This window comes from Arabidopsis lyrata (assembly GCF_000004255.2).
Source record: "Arabidopsis lyrata subsp. lyrata unplaced genomic scaffold ARALYscaffold_4, whole genome shotgun sequence".
Lineage (NCBI taxonomy): Eukaryota > Viridiplantae > Streptophyta > Magnoliopsida > Brassicales > Brassicaceae > Arabidopsis > Arabidopsis lyrata.
This window is the reverse complement of record NW_003302552.1, coordinates 1013222-1036270: the sequence shown is the minus strand read 5'-3', so window position 1 is coordinate 1036270 and position 23049 is coordinate 1013222. Positions and strand designations below refer to the sequence as shown.

General features: G+C 35.4%; 4 protein-coding genes across 4 annotated transcripts; 3 read left to right on the top strand and 1 right to left on the bottom strand.

Annotated features, from left to right (window-relative positions):
• Window positions 1–2215: 2215 nt before the first annotated feature.
• On the top strand, window positions 2216–6897 carry LOC9314689 (GPI ethanolamine phosphate transferase 2). Its single transcript, XM_021029127.1, has 17 exons — window positions 2216–2381; window positions 2462–2558; window positions 2662–2706; window positions 2806–2973; window positions 3064–3148; window positions 3243–3349; window positions 3441–3521; window positions 3690–3742; window positions 3831–3933; window positions 4010–4153; window positions 4289–4385; window positions 4476–4713; window positions 4806–4902; window positions 5032–5943; window positions 6040–6132; window positions 6227–6522; window positions 6625–6897. The coding sequence occupies exons 1-17, from the start codon at window positions 2254–2256 to the stop codon at window positions 6752–6754; spliced, it is 2874 nt and encodes a 957-aa protein (XP_020884786.1). The 5' UTR covers window positions 2216–2253; the 3' UTR covers window positions 6755–6897.
• LOC9316517 lies at window positions 6823–7753 on the bottom strand. Its single transcript, XM_002878575.2, has one exon. The coding sequence runs from the start codon at window positions 7703–7705 to the stop codon at window positions 7328–7330; it is 378 nt and encodes a 125-aa protein (XP_002878621.1). The 5' UTR covers window positions 7706–7753; the 3' UTR covers window positions 6823–7327.
• Window positions 7754–9594: 1841 nt separating this feature from the next.
• On the top strand, window positions 9595–10284 carry LOC9316516 (extensin). The gene has a single exon (XM_002880403.2). It carries the CDS (start codon window positions 9675–9677, stop codon window positions 10047–10049), a length of 375 nt encoding a protein of 124 aa, XP_002880449.1. The 5' UTR covers window positions 9595–9674; the 3' UTR covers window positions 10050–10284.
• Window positions 10285–15291: 5007 nt separating this feature from the next.
• LOC9314688 (mitochondrial uncoupling protein 5) lies at window positions 15292–16858 on the top strand. Its single transcript, XM_021028449.1, has one exon. It carries the CDS (start codon window positions 15638–15640, stop codon window positions 16577–16579), a length of 942 nt encoding a protein of 313 aa, XP_020884108.1. The 5' UTR covers window positions 15292–15637; the 3' UTR covers window positions 16580–16858.
• The last annotated feature ends 6191 nt before the right edge of the window (window positions 16859–23049 follow it).

Genomic DNA, 23049 nt, shown 5'->3' with positions numbered 1-23049 from the left:
TTTTGGTCCCGAGTTGAGACCAATGTAAAATATGACATAAATCGATAAATTAATAAGATAATAATTTTTTTGAAAATTTCTTGTAAACATATAGTCCCATCTATATTATAAATTAATAATTATATAAACTTATCAATATATATATATATATATTTAACTTAATATATATATATATATTTATATGTATATTTAACTTTATATATATATATGATATAAATTTATATATGTCATATTTGAATTACTATGATATATATTTAAAATATTATATGTAAAAAAAATTAATGAAATATGACTCTATTATTCGAAAAAAAGTTTGGGTTGTTTTTTAAACTTAATAATTGGTTCTCTACTTGCAATTGGTTTAAAAAAAATATTGCTTATAAAGAAAAAAAATACTTTTAGATAGAAATTTTTTAAAAAATTACAAAATTAGGAAAATCTCTCTATATATCGATAAATTAATACCTCTCCTAATTAATAAAATTTTTTGGTCCCAATATTATTAATTTATAGAAGTTTTACTGTATTGCGAATTTATGATACCATATGAATTATGAAGGGTTCCACATGGTAAAAATCGTATGGTTGATGTGATTAAGACGGTATTAACTACATATAAATAGTAGTATCAATTTTCGTTGACAACAACAATATTAAAATGGTTTGCGTTTGTGGAAAAATCTATTGATCTGTCTATATAAAGCAAGTGTTCTACGAGTAATATACATGGAATATTGAAAGTTTATAGAACAAACAATGTTGTATTTTTGGAAAGTTTTTGTAAATATTGATGAGAGTTTAGGATTGGAAGATTGTACATTGACGCTTAAATTAGTAATTATATCACAGGACTTTGAAAAAAACCCTAGAAAACATGCTAAATTACGTAACGGCGAGTATCGTGATGCTGTGACATTTTATAATGTTAGGAATTTGCCTCAAGCTTAGTTTCATATCATCAAATTTAGGATCAAAATGTGAAGCCCATGAAATTTAACAAATATGATCAAATTAAGTTTCATATTACATCCAAAATAGTTTGTAACAAAACTTTACCAAATTTGAGTTTTGAGCGCATCCCAACACAAATTATCATATAATCCTCAACTAATCTAAAAAAGCCGATTAGATACAATATCATTTTTTGTTTTTTTTTCGGCATAATCTGAAAACGAAAAATCGTAGAGTTTTATTTCAGCTTGGTTTAGTTTCAATTAAAAAAAAATTATTCGCTAAAACAATTTATTTGGTTCAATTAAGTAAGTTCTGTTTATTCATATTTGTTATGGTTTGGTAAAAGTAGATTAAAATTTGGTCCAACATCCATCATGCCAGATACATACGTTAACGCTTTAGCGTTTACTGCGTTTGGAAACCGCATGAATCATTTATGTTCAATTGAAAATTTGAAATTGAATACAGTTTAGAGGCGCACGTGACACAACTGGTGCGGTCTTTAGTTTTTGATTGGTCAAAGTGTCAGAGTTTTTAATGAGTAGACTCGTGACCTTAAGCCTCTATGTAACATTGCACCCCCTGTTCTAAAAATCCCCGCCTAGACCCGATTACTCCCCGCTTAATCGCTAGGCCCACCCTATCCGTCTCGATTAATGACTAATCCCTTAAAGAAATCAGTCACCCGATTACTCTCCGCCTAATCCGATTACTTTCCGCCTAATCCGATTATTCCCCGCCTAATCTTACATACTCCGATTATTTTTAGATTGCTAGTGTAAAAAAACTTTTTATTTTTGTTATTCAATCATTTGAATTGAGAGTTTGTAATGTTTTACAATAATTTATGTTCAAATTTTAATAAAAATCAAAAATTTGTAATAAAAATCATAAAATTTTGTCTCAAAAATACATTTTTATGTGTTTACTGCAATTTTGAAAATAATATTGGATTAATATGTTTTAAAAATATTAAAATAACCCTAAAACTAATCCCCGATTAATCCCCGATTTTAATCCGATTTCTGATTAATCGCTAGGCCCATGCCGAGCGCCCGACTAGCGCCTAGCGATTTTTCAAACAAGGATTGCACCTAACCTTTTAGCCATTTTAGGCTTCTTTCTTTCTACACACTCTCTCTCTGACACACAGAGAAACTACAGTGACCGTTATAATAAAGCAGAGTCCTTACTGGGCTTTTTATTCTTATTGGGCTTTTATTAGGCCCAAAGCTTCCTTTGTCCTCTTTCTTTTCTTTTTTGAATTCTTTTGGTTCAGTTTCTCGCCGGATCTTGAAAATGACGACGGCGATGACTTGTACGAGACTGACGATTTTTACGGTGGCTGGGATATTTCTTCAGATTATCGGCCTCTCCATTTTTGTATTCGGTTTCTTCCCCGTCAAGCCGACTCTCTCCGGTGTCAGGTACTACTAATTCAATAACATTTGAAGTCGAAGAAGAAGAAATCTACGCTTTATTGATTCGTTTATGTTGAAATTGGCAGTGGCTCGGAGAGCTATCGAGATCCTTTCTGTGATTCTTCTCCGATTTCGAACGAATCGGAGCTTCATCATCCTGAAAAACTGAAATTGCTCTACCAGGTTTTTTTTTTTTTTTTTTTTTTTTTTTTTTTTTTTGTGAATCCAAATACAAATGCGTAAGCTTCCTTTTGAGTATCTTTCGCTGATTTTGGTGAATTTGTAGGATTTGTCTGGAATCTCTTCTAAATATGATCGACTGATTTTGATGGTATGTTGCACTTTGTTGAAATTTGTGGATCTTGATTTTTGTGAGAGAATGTTTTTTTTTTTTAAGGATGTTATGTTAACACAATTATTGCTAGTTTAGGTTATTGATGGGCTTCCTGCGGAGTTCGTTCTTGGGAAAGATGGTAAACCTCCATGGAAGGTATGGAAAGAGTCTATGCCTTATACTCAGTCATTGTTGGCTAATGGAGATGCTATTGGTTACCATGCTAAAGCAGCTCCTCCAACTGTTACAATGCCGAGATTGAAGGTGTGTGTATCGTCGTTGTTAAGTGGATGATCACAGTTTAAGATGAATTGTTTTGCTTGCTGAGTTGATATATATCATTGTTTTTTTCAGGCGATGGTTTCTGGGGCAATTGGTGGTTTCTTGGACGTGGCTTTTAATTTTAACACACAAGCTCTCTTAGATGACAACCTTCTTGGTAGCTATTAGTTTTTTCAATGAGAAATGTTTCATGTTTGCAAACATATGCAGTTGAAAGAAAAGCCCTTGTAACAGTGCTCCAAAATTACCAGGTCAATTTTTCAGGATTGGTTGGAAGATGGTGATGCTCGGTGATGAGACGTGGCTCAAGTTATTCCCAGGGTTATTTATGAGACATGACGGTGTTAGCAGTTTCTTTGTGAGTTTTTATGTGATCTTTGGTTTTGTTGATTGCTTTTTTCTTATCTATGTCATGGTCATATGAACAAAAAAAAATGTTTTTTGGACAGGTCAAAGATACAGTACAGGTAGACAGAAATGTTTCTCGACACTTGCCCGATGAGCTTAACAGTGATGACTGGAATCTCTTGGTTAGTTTTTGCTTTTTCTCTTATCCCCAGGATTGGTGTTTTGTCCGTCGAACGCCAATTGATTGTTCTCTATTCCCTTAAAATATATAGTGACTTAAACAAAAATTCCTCTTGGATATCAATTAAGGTTTTCTGTGCTTTATTCTTACTAGATCTACCCCTTATCAGATCCTTCATTACCTTGGTTTGGATCACGTTGGACATACTGGCGGTCGTAACAGGTCTTTCCTAGTTTCATAACCCATTTGTGAGTAGAAAGTTTACTAGTTGTATGGCTGAATCATCTTGTTATTTGTTTCTCTATTCTAGCCCCTTGATGCCTGCAAAACTTAAAGAAATGGATGATATAGTTAGAACAATGCATTTAAGAGCCTTGATGGATCGCAGCCATGATCAAGGACAGACTCTTCTGGTGAGTAATTTTCGTATTTGAAGGTCCATTTGACTTTCATATGTCAAGAGTTAATCGTATTTTGGTTCATATTCAGATAATAGTCAGTGATCATGGCATGACTGAGAATGGAAACCACGGAGGGTCCTCATATGAAGAAACTGACTCGTTAATGCTCTTTATTGGCTTGAATAGCAATATTTCTGACTATGCTTCAGCTACCAATAATGTAGCTTTCCAGGTAGAACAGTCACTGCAACTTTTGTGATATCTTTCATCTCTTTTCCTGTCCGTTGAACATCTACCTCTTTTGGAAAGTCTGTTGATGATAATGAGTTATGCATGATATGAAACCAACAAAATTCTTCTGATGTAGGTAGATTTGGCGCCAACTTTAGCTCTTCTATTTGGTGTGCCTATCCCAAAGAACAACGTTGGCGTCCTTGTCCCAGGAACACTTAGTTCTTTAAGAGGTTAACCACTTTTGAGCTCTCGCATTTTCCTGTTCGAGTCTGTGGGTATGCATTTGACTGTTTTTTCTTCGCTTTCTCTGATCATTTCAGATTTTGAGCAACTACGGGCACTAGAACTGAATTCATGGCAGTTACTCAGACTTATGCAAGCACAGATACAAAATTCCTCGTTTCCAGGCTTCTCCTGCAATTGCTTCCTTGATGGAACTTGTGAGGGCCTTGAATTGGATATTAGTGAGTGTTCTGGGGATAAAGAGAAACAACTTATTTGCTTATTTAGGAATGCTGCTGTTCTCCATGGCATTTGGAAGTCCAAGAAATCAACAGAGTGCGTGAGTTATATGAGATTTTCACTCACCGTACTCCTCCTGACTTTGAACTCTTTATATTTAACTCCAAGGATGGCTTTCATGTTGGTAGGTCGTCTAGTGCCATGGAAGATTTCAGCAGAGCTTTAGATGCATATAACACCTTCTTGAAAACTGCAAGTGAGTGGTTAGCAAGCAAAACCACTGAAGTATGTTTTGATATCTTTTCTTGAGTCCCATGAGCTTCTTTAAAGAAAATTACAATTGCCAATCGTCACTAGTTTCCAAATCTAGTAAAAAATCTGTAGTATGCTTAACAAACTCTTCTATGTTTGCAGAAACCTGTTCTCTTACTCGGTCTTGGAGTGAGTGCCATGCTTATTTCATGCTTCATCTGTGCCACTGTCTTTCTGTCTTTATTCAAAGATGTTTACCATGAGCCCAAGGATCAGGTCTGCAGTTTGAGTTTTTTGTTGAATTTAGAAGAGATGTTCATTTTTGCTCTTCTTTTGATCCTTGTTATAAGCATGGGATCTAGTTCAATGGTGGAAGAAGAGCATTATATATGGCATTTCATGGTATCAACATTCTATCTTCTGTTACTCTTCAAGACATCAAAGTCATTCAATTTTTCCGAGGGGATGAACATACTCAGAGACTTTAAATTCGGTTCTATCTTCTCGCTTCTTATTTCTGGTAGATTACTGAGAGGTTGGCATCAAGGGGGCGTGAACTGGACTTACCTTCCTGATATTTCGAAGTGGCTACAGCAAGCTGGCAGTGGTTATGTGAAATGGATTCAGCTAATCTCAAACTTCCTTGTTATTGTTCTAGGACTATATACTCTCTTTCGAACAGAATCGAATAGAAAAAGTGTTCGCATCCTAGCATTTGGTTTCTCAGCTTGTGGGTTCCTAACCTTGCTGCATGCTGGGAGATATCAGGATGAAATGTCGACCGATTTTGGAGCCACTGTCACAGTAAAAGTTATTTATTATCTTCTATCTATATCTGCCATTGGAGCTTCTTTGGTTTTGCCATGGTCTGCGCTAAACAAAGACAAGTCTTTTCTAGCTGAAGTGGGTGATTGCTTGTATTCGATTGGCTCTGCATACATACTTTGTTGGTGTCTTCTACAGCTACTTCTCCAACAACCGATCAACTCGGGGCCCATACTTTTGCTGCTCCTCCAAATCTTAGCAATTTTATGTCTTTCTTCTAATGATTTGCAGGTCAACGAATGGGTCGAGGTCAGTTTTTTTTTTATTCTTCTTTGTCCGGGATTTATACCGTAAAAAGCTCATCGATTTAAGCTTTATGGTTTGGGGTTTCTCTTCTTTTTGTAGATTGCTGCACTCTACTACATGGGAATGGCAGGTCACTTTGCTCTTGGAAACAGCAACACTTTAGCAACCATCGATGTTGCTGGTGCTTTTATCGTAAGTCCTCTGCTTCCTCTTTATTTCTTAATTCGCTTTCCATGTATAATCTTTACCCAAACACTGACACATTCACCAAACCCTTTTTCTTTAGGGAATCTCTAGTCATTCTACAATACTCTCTGGGATATTGATGTTCATGATCACCTATGCATCTCCCATGTTGTTCCTTCTATCATTGGTGATGTACATTGGTGCAAAGCTAAGAAACCATTCACACTCAACAATATCAACTCACCCAGAAACAAGTCTTGGACAAATTTTGAAGCTAAAGCTCGGGTTCCCTTGCCTTGTTCCGCTCTGCATCAACTCAATACTCTTGACCGCATATACTGTCGTCTTGTTACTCATGAGGAATCACCTCTTTGTGTGGAGCGTCTTCTCTCCCAAGTAAGTCTTTGATCCTGTTTGGTTCGATTTGGATCGGGTTGGTTTTCGATTAAAAAAAAAAAAAAATAGTTGTTGATTGTGTTTGGTGAACAATCGGAACAGGTACCTATATGTGTGTGCAACCACTCTGTGCACATACATCGGAGTTTTTATAGTCGCTGCTACTGTAACCTACGCTTGCTCTGTCACTACCTTCCTTAAAAGCAATCGCACAAGACACAACAACTCGTAGTTATGGTCACAACAATTCTTCTAAAATTTAATGTAGAAGAACACTGAATCCTATTATTTAGACACAACTTTTTTTTTTTTTTTTTTTTTTTGTACCCAACAATCTTTTGTCAGTGTTGGGTATATACCGTATATTTGTCTAAATCGATTAGGGCATCTTCAATGCCCAACTTTATAATTTCCTCTATTTTAGAGGAATTCTATTTTAGAGGAGATTTTGCTCCAATGTATGCCTCTAAAATAGAGTTTCTCTAAAATAGAGGAAATTATAGAGTTGGGCATTGGAGATGGTCTTAGTTTTGAATCTAAAGTAGTCGTAAGACTCAAAAGGTAAACAACTCAGATAATTATAGAAACGAACAAGAAAAGTTCGAAAACTCTAAAATTATTTATTATCTCCGAACTCTGGATCAATTACAATTAGTTAGCAACTAAATACTCATCTACACAGATTGTGAGTAAGAGTGAAGATTAGTGGCTACATAATTCTGAACAAAGACAAAGATAATACTAATAATTGCTGAACAAAACAAAATCTAAAAAGATTAAGTGGTTTTCTTCTTATTCTTGTCATTCATGTCTTCACTAGCTTTGAAGACTCTTTGATCATCTCTCTACCACAAAATATCGGAATCGGCACGTGTCTTGGCGAAGGAGCTGCACACATTGTGACAGAACCATCAAAAAATTCTCCTTCTTCACTCGGTGTTTGAATCGGCTTTTCATGAACCGGATCCGGTTTAGATTGGGATTTTCCGGTATTAGATGGTTTAAAAGAATCTTTTTGTGGGTAACAAGAACGTTTCTTCGAGCCGGAGCGAGGAACCACTTTTTGACGAATATGTAAAACGGAGTTACGACAAAAGTAATGGTAACCAATTCCTTGTTTTGTAAGAAACGGAACGGCAAAAACGTCTTTGACGATGTAACGGTGTATTAACGTAATCGACATCTTCAAGAAGATTTGTGCTCTTCGTTGGGTTCTTGTTCGTCTTTTGCTTTAAACGAACGAGAGAAGCACTTAATCAGCTGATTGTGAGAAATAATGAGAGGTTTAAAGGGTTATTTATAATCAACGAGGTCTTTAGTTACTAATAGAAAAAGGATTTATACTCCATTACAGAAAAGGAAACATGTGTATGCAAGTTTGTGATGTTTCCTTTTTGTTCTATGACTTAGCGATATGCGTTAATGTTATTTCCTTATTCTTCCCGAAATATGGTTTTCCTTTACTACGTTTGAAAATTGCGACAGTCTATTTTTTCGTTAATCTATTTATTTTTATCAACTTTTAAAATATTATTGCTTAACAAAAAATCTTACAAGATTCTCGTCGGATTGGGATTGGTTCTAAAGAAAAAAAATAAAGGATTTCTTAATTCGTTAGCGAGTAAGGCTTACGTATTGAAAGCATCATGTAAATTCACTTCCTTATCGTACTAATTTATGATTAAATATGTATTAATTAGTTGTTGTGTATTTGAATTTTTATTTTTTCATGTATTATGGGTGTATCAACTCTTGTATTCGATTTCAAATTAATGAATGAATTAAACGTTAAACAACGAAAATCGTTTTCTTCATTCGAATCTCCGTTAGCTACGAAAACTCTTTAATCCTGACGCAAAAAATGGAAATATGTACTCGTTCATTACAAAAAAAGTAATAATAACATGTGTTGTTATATTTATTTTTCTTTATGTTTCCTCTTTAGATTAGGCAATTTAGGTCTAATATGCAAAATTAACATAGTTATTTTTTCCTTACGACCGAGATTATAAAATTGTGGTATTTTAGGTATTCAGTTACAATTCTTTAAAACTTTAACTTCAGCCAATATCATATTTTTAATATATATACTGTCCTAAAAAGAAAAGTTTTAAACCATAAGTAATTGTGGAAATCTTTTTGGGTCAAGTGATTAAGGATTTAAAAGTTCTTACATCTGGTTTGGCGTTTGATACAGCAAATTTGTAGATTAATAGTATTTTTCTAGTTCAAAATTAATGGGCAGTTCCCGAGTAATACAGTATAGAGCGCTATCCGTTGTGATCTCGACTGTTAGGAGTATGGTTGTTCATCGTTAGTATAGTACATATAAGAACTGTCAGTAGGAGATCTGAATATTGCAAAGAGAACTGCGCGTCAAAAAAAAAAACTGCACGTCGCCGTAAAATTGTTTGTGAAATTGTTCATTATGTGTTGCATATAGGTAGATATGATAGAATAAATTACAATTTCTTGATGATAATGAAAAAAAAAAAAATCAAAATTAATTAAATGTCGTATTTGTTGGTTGACCAAACAAAATATTATTCGTAAAAAAGTCAAAGTTTCAATTCTGAACATCTAATGAAACTGATATTTTTTGCTTTTCACCTAATCTCATCATATATCAATTGACGAAGAATAAGATATTATCACTTGTATTTTTTAAATTAAACCCAATACACACCGAATTTTTCGGTATGTGTACAAAATCATCGAAGTCCAAACAGAGGCCAAACCAGAAGGTAAAAAGTATCCGATTGAAAATTTTAAAATTTTTATTGACTATAATAATTTTGTTTACTAAATTAACTTTTTTCTAGTAGTTCTTTTGTTTGTGAAGATTTATTTTATTTTACAATATTTAAATAAAAAATAGTACATATATATTAAACCGGGTTAGCTAAAGTGCTATGTGTCATCGTTGTTTCTAGTTAGAACTTAGAAATGACCAATCATACTTGTGGTTGTGGAACAAGTAACTCTTAATAAGTTGCAACAACAATAAACTTCTTCAAACCTACTTCTCATCAAACCTCAAAACCCTAATTAATTCCTCTATAAAATACACACAAACTCCTTCATAATATCTCCATCATCACTCACAAATCAAACCTCTCTCTAGTGACAACTCAAAACCCTAATCTCCAAAAATGGCTCACTGGTTATCATCCCTTGTCATCGCATTAACATTCACAAGCTTTTTCACTAGTCTCTCAGCTAGTCGTCACCTTCTTCAATCAACACCAGCTATTACCCCACCGGTTACAACAACATTCCCACCACTTCCCACAACCACAATGCCACCATTTCCTCCTTCAACTTCTCTTCCTCAGCCAACTGCGTTTCCGCCATTACCGAGCTCACAAATACCTTCTTTGCCTAACCCAGCACAACCCATTAATATCCCAAACTTCCCACAAATCAATATCCCCAACTTCCCAATTTCTATCCCAAACAACTTCCCATTCAATCTTCCCACCAGCATACCAACCATCCCATTCTTCACTCCACCACCTTCCAAATGAGAAGCTAATTAAGCTCTTTAGCTAGCTGCTGCCACACAACACATGAACACATTACCATCTATCTATTGTTTGCATATTTATGTTTGTAATGTTTTTTTTTTTTTTGTATGTTTGTAATGTTTATTATTCTTTTACTGTCGTTTGATGTTATCCTTCTTGTTGTTGTTTTAATGCTTTTGTAATATATACAGCTTAATCTAATTTTAATGATAACGTGCTTTCTTGTTCCTCTTAATGATACGACTTGTCCGTGGCGATGAAGACCAGGCCCATATCTAGGCCCAATATATGTGATGATTTATGGCCCATGAGAGCTTATCGGTTTACTATTTTCAATGTGCAGTAATTTACTCAAAACCAAAGACCATTATTATAATGTCTTTGATTGCTACGACTTTAAGAGAATTTTTTTTTTTTGAGTATCATTGAGGTTCTGGGCTAAAGCCCGTAATCCTCCCAGGCTCGAAACCACAATATTTAATATTAGTTTCGTCTAAGCGTCACTCGAACCGGCGACCTCTAAGCTTCGTTTAAGGACTTTTAGAGATTGTATCTGGCTAGAATAAATTTCCCATTCATCATTTTAAAAATTCGAGGAAATTTTCCCTTGGAGATGGATTCCTCCTCTCTATGATCCTCCGGCGAATTTCTATATTGGCGTAGATTGTGGTATTTGACAAACTTGTTTGGCCCATCGCCATCGACACATATATCTCACTTCTCGGATTCACTTAGCATCTGGTTTTGAAGACAGTATCCTCCTTAGCTTTTCCACTTTTTTTGGAGTAAGCTCAACGGGATTATAAACGCTGATGATCATGTACCTCTTTTGAATCTTTGATATTTCTCTATTATAACCGTTCCTAATCAAACCAAAATTTTTTATCCTAATCAAATAAATAAAGACAGATGAGATTTTTTCAAAATAGAGAAATAAGATTATTACACTCATGTTCATGTATGTATAGTTCTTGCAAATTTTTTGTTTACACGTTAATTTTCCAATGTAAATAATTCAACTATAGTAGAGAACGTATTCGTCAAAGGAAAAGCCATCTAAAAAGTCAAGAGTCAACTCTAGGCCACTCCGACATCTTAGGTGACACGTGTGAGTTTGGTACGAAATTTAAAACGGCTTTTACTTGGCGGGAGAGGTACAAGTCATTAGTCAACTCTTTTAGACCCTTTTTGGCCCAATTGTCCTCTTCGGGCCACACAGAGTTTAGTATATTAAATTGTGATTTAATTGCTTAATTAATTATATTTTATTTTTTCTTCCCTTCTTTGATGCGTAATTAGTTGTTTTCAAATAGATAAAGTCAATGGTGGTATAACTCATTTCGTGCCGGTACAAGACCGGATGAAAAACATAATTAACATCACATTTTGTTTTTTTTTTAAAATAAAATTTACATCACAATTTTGCGATATTTTTTTTATACTGTATAACGAAATGAACCCATTTGTTACGAAAGTATATTCAAATAATAAGAACTAAGTAGCTTATAAATCTTTTTTCCTTTTATAGTTAAGAAATTGGAGGTCATGTGGATCACAATTTCTTCAAACCAAGATGGCAAATCAGATCAAGCTTAAATAAAAAAAAAATTTGTAGTAGTATTTCCCAGTTGGAACGTGACTCGGATTTTTAAAAAGTGTATAATTGTAATCTTGCACTAATTATCTGTCCACAACAGTTGGAATTTTTTAAAAAATATTAAGAGTACGTTTGGAAGGTCACCGTGATAAATATAATCAGATTAGTCTTTTATAATGTCTCATTGTAGTTTTTTTTTTTGGTAGGCATGTCTCATTGTAGTTTGACAAAGCCTGTGTTAGACCATTAGACTAGACAAGACAAAATAAAACAGATAGCTGTATTCTTTCTTAATATTTATCTGTTTAATATAGTGAAATGTCAATTTAAATATATTCAAATAAATAATATATTCAAATAATTTGTTGAAGTAGCAGATAAGAACTCAGTACGTAGCCTATAAATCTTTTTTTTTTTTGTAGTTTAGAAATTGGAAGGTCATGTGGTTTATGATTTTCTTCAAACAAAAGTTTTAGATCGAAAATCAGATCATGTAAAACCATATTACAGAAAAATTATTGCTCAACCAAATATATTATCCCCGTTGGATCTACATTTTTAATCTTGTGTTTATCTATCCACAACAATTGAAAATGTTAAATTACAGATAAGTTTTTTTTTGGTAGAAAATTACAGATAAGTTGAGTGTACGTTTGAATGTCACCGTGATAATTAAGTTCCAAAAAACAAGTCACCATGATAAATATAATCAGATTAGTCCTTTGTAATGTCTAATTGTATTTTTATTATTTGATAATGCATGTTGGAGTATTAGAGTAGATAAAATAACATACATAGCTGGAATTTTCTCTTAATGTTGATCTCTTTAATATAGACTATATAGTGTAGTGTCAAAGTTAGTTATTTCGGAGTCAAATGTAAATTTAAATAGTTCACGATGGAAAACTGCAAGAGGACGTCAAAATATACTACTCCCTCTATTTCTTTATATATGTTCTTTAAGTAAAAGAATATTGTTTTATTTTATTTGTTGTTTTCAATTTTCAATACAAAATTTATTATTTTTGACTCTTAAAATTTTGCAGTTTATTTTTTTATTAGTTGAATTTTCCCGTTAAGAGTTAAGACGCCTGCGCGTGTGGCCTCAGCACGCCAACCTTGCACAAGCAAGCATACGAGTTACTATATGAAAAGAAAAGTCAATAATGTATTAAGTGAAGTAAAATCCCATAGAAACGTTTTGTCTTCTTCAACAACCAAATTAATAATACCGATTTGTCTTGTGCAAAAAAAGAGAGAGAGATGTTTCTAGCAGAGACGTGGTAGACGCTAGGATTGAGCAAAGAACACACTAGACAAAATTAGTTTATGGCCGGTCCGGTAAAATCCGGGGCCAAATACAAAAAAAAAAAAGATTTGAGGTCTTTTTAAAAGTAAAAACTGCTAAAAAAATTTTTTTTGCTAATTATGGAGTATTTATAATTTTTATTTAACAATTTTTAAAAAATTTTGGACATTGTTTTCTAGTTATAGGACTTTTTTCCTAATTATGAGGCTTTATATTAAGGATTGGGCTTCTATATTTATTTTGAGGCCTATTATAATCAATTTGAGGCCTATTTAATTTATTTTGAGGCCTTAAAAAAAAAAAAAAAAAAAAAAAAATTCCACATGATTGGGCCTCGAAAATATGAGGCCCAATACAAATGTATCATAGAAATTGGTCCCGGGCCAGGCCTGATTTTATCTAATTTAAAGAAAAAAAAAAAAAACTACAAACAAAAGAAAGATAGTAAAAATTACTAGTAAATTTGAGAAACGTTAGCATCGTAAGACCAAAGGACTCCACTACTCTCGTGCTTCACTGCATATAAAAAATATTCGTTGTTGCTCATCTGAATATTGAGGCAATAAAATAAAAATTACATGTTCTTTGATTTGATCAAGATTGCATAACTCTTGAGTTTTGATGAACGAAACATCCTAAATTAAATCGAATTGCAAATTGATATATATGTGGACTAAACAGCTATCAAGAGAAGATTAAAGCGCCAAAATAAAAATTTATTTAGTATCTTATTATTTTATTTTTTAACAACAACATGCATAAGTTTTGATACGAGTACAAACTAATAAAATAAACAAACGTGGAAATTTAATTCACGAGATGCAAAGTGGCAGAGCTTTATATATAGACGACGCTGTAAGAAGGTAGGTAAGTTCTGTGAGGCTGCAAGAAGAAGAATCTTTGGGTTTTTATTTTAAGCAGAGCTTTATATATAGACGACGCCAATGGATGGCTCTAAGACAGTAAGACCTCTGACACTCAAATATTACAGTATGGTTCCTGATACCATATTCTATATATCTTTTAACTTTTTAATAAAGGAACAATTCGTTTATAGACATATTGCCCATTAAATAGTGTTTTCACATAACAATGTCGTCATAGAAAATTGTTATGTAATATAATTATATATATTTGTTACCGAAAAAAGATTAAGAAAATAAATCAAGACAAAAACTACAACCATCTTATATAAATCAAGATTAAATCATTGCATTCCATTATTATTAGACACCAGAATCATAATCTCATGAAATAAATTTCAAACAATTGATGAGAAAAGGAATCTATTATTCTTCACGGAATAATCAAACATGGAAGGAAGAACAAAGAAAGCATCCCATGTGGTGGGGTGGAAAATAATTCAAGTGGGGGAAAATGATGCCTAAACCAACTACCATTCATTTTGGGTTTTTTGGCGTCAGAATTGATTTTTCAATTTAGTAAATTTTTGTTACTAATGTAAAAAGATGTAGCCATGAATATGAGGTTTTCTCATTAAGAAAAGCTAAAATAGTTAAATTTCTGGTACATGCATGTTGCATGAGGATAAGAATACATAGAACTCTTGAAGCATGAGAACTCTCGGGGTGATGGTTTCCAACTTTCCAATGAGGCCCAAATAAGCATGTCTTTGCAATATGAAATAAAGCTTACAAATTTGCAAGAGTAGTGACTTTTAAAATTGCTATTTGGGACGAAAATATAGTTGTGTTTGGGTGAATATAGGACTTAACTGGTTCGTCGTATGAACACTTAAATAGCGAAATAACTTAATTATGATTATGAAATAGCGAATCTATAGAAGCCGGATAACATTTTTAAGCTGAATAGATATGATTTGTTTTTAAACACCAAAATATATAGTAGTACATGAACGAGGTTACTCTAGTTTAATTATATTTTTAAAATTTGTTAGATAAATTAAAAAAAATTACTTATTATATTTTTGTATTTTATTATTCAACAAAAGTTTTTGTGAATAGTTTTGTATACAACTAAAACTAAAACACATAAATTACAAATTTATTAATTCAATATACTTTACTACTTTAATTATAAAGTTTAATATTCAAATTCCTTTTGTTTCCTTTTACTTTGGAGCTTTATTAAACAATTTCCTTGAATAATTACGTTATTAAAAACGAGTTTCCATATATTTGGTCAAAAATGATTTAAGTGAATATATCAAAAATAAAAAAAAGGAAAGTCGGACGATACTAACAAAATTTTATAGGAAGATGATTTTGTCTTTCCTTCGGCGCAAAATAGCAAACAAGTCTCCGCGTTTCCTCTCTCTTCCCTTATTTAAACACTTCGTCTTCAACCTCAGAACAATCTCATCTTCTCTCTCTCTCTCTCTTTCTCTAAAAGAACCATTAATACACAAACCTAAAAAAAACTCTGTCTTGAACAGCTTATGTCTCAAAGACCTCTGATTCCTCATTCTTCTTCTATAGCTTTTGGTCTCCATTCTCATCTCTTAATCTCCAGTGAGATCAGCTCTAATTCTAACTGGTCTCTCTAAGAAAAATAAACACAACCCAAAAATAAAAATCTAACCTTTTTTTTTTAACTTTCTCTCTGTTTCGTTCAATTTTCTCGCCGATTTTCCCGGAAAAAAGGGATCTTTTTTATTTTACTGATTTCGATTTTCGATTTCTCTGAGAATCAAATTCGAAAATGGGTCTCAAGGGTTTTGCTGAAGGAGGTATCGCTTCAATTGTTGCGGGTTGTTCGACCCACCCGCTTGATCTAATCAAGGTCCGAATGCAACTTCAAGGCGAATCAGCTCCGATTCAGACCAATCTCCGACCAGCTCTTGCCTTTCAAACTTCGACCACCGTCAACGCGCCTCCTCTACGCGTCGGTGTAATCGGAGTCGGATCTCGTTTAATCCGTGACGAAGGCTTGCGTGCTCTGTTTTCCGGCGTCTCCGCCACCGTTCTTCGTCAAACTCTGTATTCAACGACTCGTATGGGTTTATATGATATCCTCAAAGGAAAATGGACCGACCCGGAAACAAAAACGATGCCTTTAACAAAAAAAATTGGTGCCGGAGCCATCGCCGGAGCAATCGGAGCCGCCGTTGGGAATCCTGCTGACGTGGCGATGGTTAGAATGCAAGCCGATGGTCGTTTAACGTTGGCTGAGAGAAGAAACTATAAAAGCGTTTTAGACGCGATCACGCAAATGATTCGCGGTGAAGGCGTTACGTCTTTGTGGAGAGGATCGTCTTTGACGATAAACAGAGCAATGCTTGTGACGTCATCGCAGTTAGCTTCGTATGATTCGGTTAAAGAGACGATTTTGGAGAAAGGGTTGTTGGAAGATGGGCTTGGGACTCATGTTTTGGCGAGTTTCGCTGCTGGGTTTGTAGCGTCCGTTGCTTCGAATCCGGTTGATGTGATCAAGACGAGAGTGATGAATATGAAGGTGGAGGCTGGAGTTGCGCCGCCGTATAAAGGAGCGGTTGATTGTGCTTTGAAAACGGTGAAAGCGGAAGGGATTATGGCTTTATATAAAGGTTTTGTCCCGACGGTTTCGAGACAAGCACCGTTCACGGTGGTTTTGTTTGTTACGCTTGAACAAGTCCGCAAGTTGTTCAAGGACTATGACTTTTGAATAACAAGAGTTGAATTATTGAAGAAGACGATGATGAATGATGTTGGCGACAATAAGCTTTTTTTTTTCTTTGGGTTATAATTTTCATTTGATTAATCGAGTAGTTTTAAATTGTTTTCCATTTGTTCGAATAGATCTATGATATGAAATTTCTTCTCATGACTTGAGAAGAGAGAACGAAAGAAACAGTTCATTTGATTCATTATTCAAGGCAGTGAAATATTTAGATTCGTTTATGTTAATTTTGAACTATGTAATATATATTCTTTTCTTTTTCTTTTTTTTTTTTTTTTTTTGGTCAAAATATTCTTTTCTTTTTCTTGAAAAGCTTTTTATTAGTCAAAAAAGGATGATTCTTTACAAAGATTTTCTCAAAAGATTGAAGATCTTGATAAAAAAAAATCTTCGGTAATCAATTTTCAAGAAAAGAAAGCACTACATCACCTAATTTCGCATCAATTATTTAGATCCATTTATGCTAAGTTTGAACTATGTAATATTCTTTTCTTTTTTCCTTCAAGGATGCTTTTTAATTCAAAATTTAATCGTTTACCATAGCTGAAAATTCAAAATAATCAATGTTCAAGCAAGCATTAGACCATCTAATTTTACAAAATTACACAGACAACTTACATATGTTTTTAGATCGTTTATACGAAGTCTAGATGTTTATACACAATATTTAGTATTTATAGACGAATTTTATCTCCGCCCAAACCTATTATCCAAGATGGGAGTAGATCTGTTCCGTCTGGATCAATCTATATGAGTTGATCCAAAACGAATACAAAACAATTGATACGAAAATTGAACTATATTTTAATATGGTTTACATGTTTTTTTCCCATATACAGACCGGATTTAAATCTGAACTGAATCTGAAAAAAAAAACTAAAAACTAAACTTGATCAGTTGATTGTATTGAAAATTAAAGATAATTTTGACTGAAATTCGAATCCAAACCAAAACAAAAACCATATAAACCTTTTATTTTGAATACTCCTAACCAACCAGAAATCAAAGAAACCACCGATTTGAAATATATAGTGCAGTTTGAATATGGGGTTGAGGTTTTTTTTTTTTTTTTTAAATCATGTTATATATGTCTTCACTAAATGTTATATACTATATAGAAAGACAAGATCAATGATTTATGAATACCTATTCTTTAAAGAGATGAAACTTTGGACATGTTCAAATAACTCTATAGATTAATTTTGAAGAACCTTTCCTAACTATATATTTCCCATCATCAAAGATCAATAATTGACATGTAATCAATTTGTAGACAATGAAATTTCGCAAAACGTTAAGATTACATCATGTCAACCAAAAAAGTTCATTAAAAAAAAAAAAGACAAATCAAGAATCAGTAACAAGCAACCACGTGTTTTTGAGATGCTTTAGTTTTACACATACGTTACTATGAAGAATCTTTCTTCAACATCATAAATTAAAAACGCGTCTACGAGAACGCACTTTCCACACGTTTACCGACTCAAACCTAATTCTCTTTTTAAGTCATCAGAATCTGATTCGTTCCTATCATTCGTTGCGTTGTTATGGCTTGTTATCTTCTTACGGACATAAACGATTCTTTCAAATCTTTTGCGTTTAGTTTCGCTCATCTCTTTTTTTTTTTGTATGAATGTAAAATTTATTCACCAAAAAAAGACGGTTTTACAATAAATGCAACATCAAACTGAAAAAATCTGAGTTTTTTTAGAGAGATTATAAGGAAGGGAAAACTAGCGACTATGGGTTTGGAACCAATATCGCAGTCCGCCTTCATAAGTGGGTGAGCCCGTCGTAATTAAGGTGCTCAACCGGTTACGAACGTTCTTGTCGATCAGTTTTGCTAGCATGGATGCTGGGGTTGGTGACTCGCCGTGTCGTCTCCCATTCCGTTCTCGCCATAGACTGTGGATAGATATCTGAAACACATATCTCAAAACAAACAAATGTAGCTTTGAGGTAGATGGAGCCGTGAGTAAAGGAAGCAGAGTTTCCCATCGTGTTGTGTAGTGTTGCCCAAGCATGTCTCGTGTGAGGGCTGACCAGACGTGAGACGAATACGGACAGGAGAAAAAGAGGTGTTCTCTTGTTTCTATGTTCCCATCACACAAATTACAAGCACCATTTGCTGCAGCATTCCACTGTAACAGTCTATCTCCCGTAGCTAAACGATTACGAATGGCGATCCAAGTGATGAATGAGTACTTAGGCGTTGAGTGGGGGAACCATACACCCTTATACCATTCACACACCGGATTAGTGTCTCGTATCGTATACCAAGTGTCCTTTGAACTGAACGTTCCCTTGAAAGAGCCATTGTTCCTTTTCCATAGTGAAATATCCTTACCCGCTAGAGAATGTGATCGGAGGGAATCCAACTCATCCTCAACTCGGTTTAGCATTTCATATCGATGTCTGCGTCGGCGGTGATTTGAGAGGGCTGCAGCAACTGAGCAGTTCGTGGCAATACCCATATCGATACTTCCCCGGGGACCTAAAACATCAGCCAATCTTCCAAGAGAACACCAATTATCATGCCAAAAGGAAGTAGCCAGACCTGACCTTACCTCCATCTTATGTAGAGGTTTGGCTTTATCCCGATATTTCAATATTTTCCTCCACATCCATGAACCTGAAGTACTTGTTTGTCGAACTGACCAAAAGGACCCATTTCGTAACAAATTTGTGTGAATCCAGCTGACCCAAAGAGAGTCCTTAGCGGAGACAAGCCGCCAAACAAGTTTCAAAATACTCACCGTGTTTGCTTCTGATATCGGTCTTAGTCCCAGCCCACCTTCCTTAATTGGCTTACAAACATCCAACCATGCCACTTTTGCCTTCCTTGAGTTGAGTTCTACACCAGACCACAAAAAAGCAGAGAAAAGACTTTCAAGATCTTTAATACACTTACTTGGCAGCCTAAAAGCTGAGAGCCAAAAGTTAGTGATGCTTGATAGGACAGATTTGATCAGTTGTAGTCTACCCGCGAAAGATAAGAACCGACCCGTCCAAGAGGTGATGCGATTTCTTATTTTCTCAATGAGGGGTAGATAATCGGAGCGAGTCATACTTTTAGTGAGAAGAGGGAGACCGAGATACCGCACTGGAAGAGTTCCCATTTCAAATGGAAAACGCTGGAGTATATCTTCTTTATGAGTAGATGAGAAACCAGCCATGAAGAGGGTTGATTTCTCTAGGCTGATTCTGAGTCCCGAGGCATCTGCAAACTTATTAAAAACTTGTAGAATACCCGCTATTGATCGTACACTCCCATCTGAAAAAACCAAAATATCATCCGCAAAGCACAAGTGAGTTAGTCCCATGCTTTTACACCGAGGATGGTAACCAATTTTCTGATCCACTGCCGCTTTATCCAGCATTCTAGAGAGAGCGTTCATGCAAATGACGAAAAGATATGGAGAAAGAGAGCATCCTTGTCTTAAACCCCTTTTGCTTTGAAAAAACCCAGCCAACTCCCCATTGACTTGAACAGAGAACGAAGCAGTGCCAATACAGAGCTCAATCCAGCGAATAAAACTTTCCGGAAGATTCATGGCTCTTAGAGCCGTCAACAAGAAAGGCCATTGCACCGTATCAAAAGCCTTTGATATGTCGATCTTAACAGCACACCTTTTAGAGACTGAAGCTTTATGGTAATCCTTGACTAATTCTGAAGCTAACAACAGATTTTCCATCATAAGACGATCCTTAATAAACGCAGACTGGTTTGGGGCTATTGATGCTGGGAGAATTTTCTTCAATCTGTTAGCAAGAATTTTCGATATTACCTTATACATCACATTGCAGCATGATATGGGACGATAATCTTTCATCTCTATAGCTTCATTCTTTTTTGGAATAAGGGCCAGAATTGTGGTATTAACTCCTTTAGGCAAGAAAGTCATCATGAAAAAAGACTGAATTGCAGTGACAAAGTCTTTCCCCAGGATAGGCCATGTTAACTTGAAGAACTCAGCCGTGTAACCATCAGGACCAGGGGCTTTATTTCCCGGCATCTTGAACAACACAGTTCGAATCTCTTCCTCTGTAACAGGACTCACCAACGTGTCCTGTTCTGATAAAGAACATCGAAAATCCAACAATTCTTCAATCTGGTCCGCAGGGACACCCTCATAGTCCGCTGGTTCGTGTGATAAAAACTCCTCAAAGAACCGCACAGCTTCAGTCTTAAGATCTTCTTGTGTTGTAGCTACAGACCCGTCTTGGCATGTTATCTCTCTAATAGCATTCTTGGCCAATCTTGCTTTGACTGCATTGTGAAAATACTTGTTATTTCTATCTCCCACATTAAGCCAATGAAGCTTTGATTTCTGTTTCAGAAAACCTTCTTCAAGTACTGATACGTGATCCCATATCTTATAAGCCTCGGCTTCCTCCTCCATCAAAGCCGAAGTAGGATTTTCAAGTGTGGCTTGTTGCTTGTCACATAGAACCTCATATGCTGCATCAACTCTAGTCGACAGCTGGTGAAGCTTTCTACGTCCCAAAGACCGCAAAATTGGCTTAAGGGCCTTAAGTTTTTTAGAAAATCTGAAAATAGCAGAGGTGGAATGATAAAGAACACTTGTACTATCCCAGAACTCTTGAACTGTAGGCAGGAAATCCGGCAATGATGCGATGACATTTGAAAATTTGAAAGGACCACGCGGACGACTAGTAGCTGCTGCTATTTTAATCCGACATCGAAGATGATCCGAACAACCGCCAGGTTCAAACACACTATAGGATTCAGGAAATAAACGAGTCCACTCCTCATTAACCAAAACACGATCCAATTTTTTGCATATCAGCTCTTCCTCCCGCTTGTTACACCAAGTGAACTGAGGGCCGTGAGAGCTCATGTCCACAAGAGAACAATACCTCACCATTGCTTGAAAATCCCGCATCCCATAAGAAATAGAAGGAGAGTTCTCATAGTTTGAATGCTCTTCACCGTCGAGAATTTCATTGAAATCTCCCATGATGAGCCAAGGTTTATTCTGAATCAGTGGAGTATCAAAATGATATTTAAGATCTTCCCACAGCTCTTTCCTATCCTCTGGTAGGTTAGCTGCATAAACAAAAGAGACAAAAATCTCCTCTGAGGCACCATCCATCAAAACTGAACATGTTACAAGCTGACCACTCTTGTAGACCGGAGTGACTCGAACATTATTTCTCCAAACTACCCATATGCGGCCCAAACTATTGAATTCGTAATTAGTAATAGAAGACCAATCTCGAAAAACAGAGGACAGAATACGAGAAGCCCTGGTTTCTTGTACTCGCGTTTCCAAAAGACACCCAAATTGCAAATTTTCTTCATGTAACCAGTCACTTACTACGGAATGTTTTGATGATTTATTGAAACCGCGCACATTCCAGAAAAAGCAAGACATTAATGATGTTTTTTGGAGGTTCTTTTGCTCGATACGCTAGGGCGAGCCTTAGCTTGTTGAGAAAAAGATTCCGATGTAGCTTTCTGCAAATTCTTTGTTTGACGGGTAGCTCGGACCGAGCTTGCTTTCTCTACTTCTGTGATGGCCTGCGTCGAACTTGCATGAGTGTTAACATCATTCTCGATATTGTTGTCTATACTTTCCTTACCTCCTGCCACTTCCCCTTCGATGACTGCATCGTCTAGCTTGGGCTCATCAATATTATCTAGAACAGAGAATCGAGAAGCAGAGAGAATAGTAACTTGACCATAAGCTAGTGAGCTTTGAACCTTCTCATTACTCTTACAGCCTTTCCCTGGGGAAACTAAGGACCAACCATCCTTACCAGCACCTTGTGTTATATTATCTTGCTCCTCATGTGTTTCAGCGGCTCTGTTTTGCTGCACTGCATTCGATACGGCCAACGTAGGTGTTTGCACCTCTTGCACCTCAACTGGAACAGAGGTCTCTGTTTTTTCAGAATCATTATCTGCTACCAGCTCACCTTCTTCTAAGTCATCTGCCTTTACCTTCACGGGAGACGCTTTTTTGGTCACACAAACATCCTCTGTGTGGCCCCATTTGCTGCACCTTAAGCATCGAGGAGGGAGCCAAGGATAAACAAATTCCACGGTGACTTCCTCCACTTGATTCAACTTGAAGCAGAATTTTTGTGGGAGAGACTTTGTTAAGTTTACTTCAACGAACACCTTTGCCTCTTCAAAGTTGCTACATAATTCTGTTTCCGGATGAAGTCGAATGGGATCTCCTATTGGACTAGAAATAAACCCGAGACCCTCCCATGAATACATCGAGTGAGGAACATTTTTCAAAGTGACCCATAAAGGCATTGTCGAGACTTCAGGCTGAGCTTCTTCTGGGATTGGAGACCATTTTGCAAGGATCATGGGAAGCCCTGCAATATTCCACATACCCCTACGCAGTACTCTCAATCTGGTTGCTTGATCTCGAATTCGGAACTTGACTGAAGTGGTGTTATTCTCATACACATCGATT

Excerpts from the sequence above, each read along its gene's own strand:
- LOC9314689 (XM_021029127.1), top strand. The coding sequence starts at position 2,254 with ATGACGACGGCGATGACTTGTACGAGACTGACGATTTTTACGGTGGCT. Across the intron at positions 2,382-2,461 it reads CCGACTCTCTCCGGTGTCAG|TGGCTCGGAGAGCTATCGAG; the intron begins GTACTACTAATT and ends TGAAATTGGCAG. Across the intron at positions 3,350-3,440 it reads ACGGTGTTAGCAGTTTCTTT|GTCAAAGATACAGTACAGGT; the intron begins GTGAGTTTTTAT and ends TTTTTTGGACAG.
- LOC9314688 (XM_021028449.1), top strand. The coding sequence starts at position 15,638 with ATGGGTCTCAAGGGTTTTGCTGAAGGAGGTATCGCTTCAATTGTTGCG.
- LOC9316516 (XM_002880403.2), top strand. The coding sequence starts at position 9,675 with ATGGCTCACTGGTTATCATCCCTTGTCATCGCATTAACATTCACAAGC.
- LOC9316517 (XM_002878575.2), bottom strand. The coding sequence starts at position 7,705 with ATGTCGATTACGTTAATACACCGTTACATCGTCAAAGACGTTTTTGCC.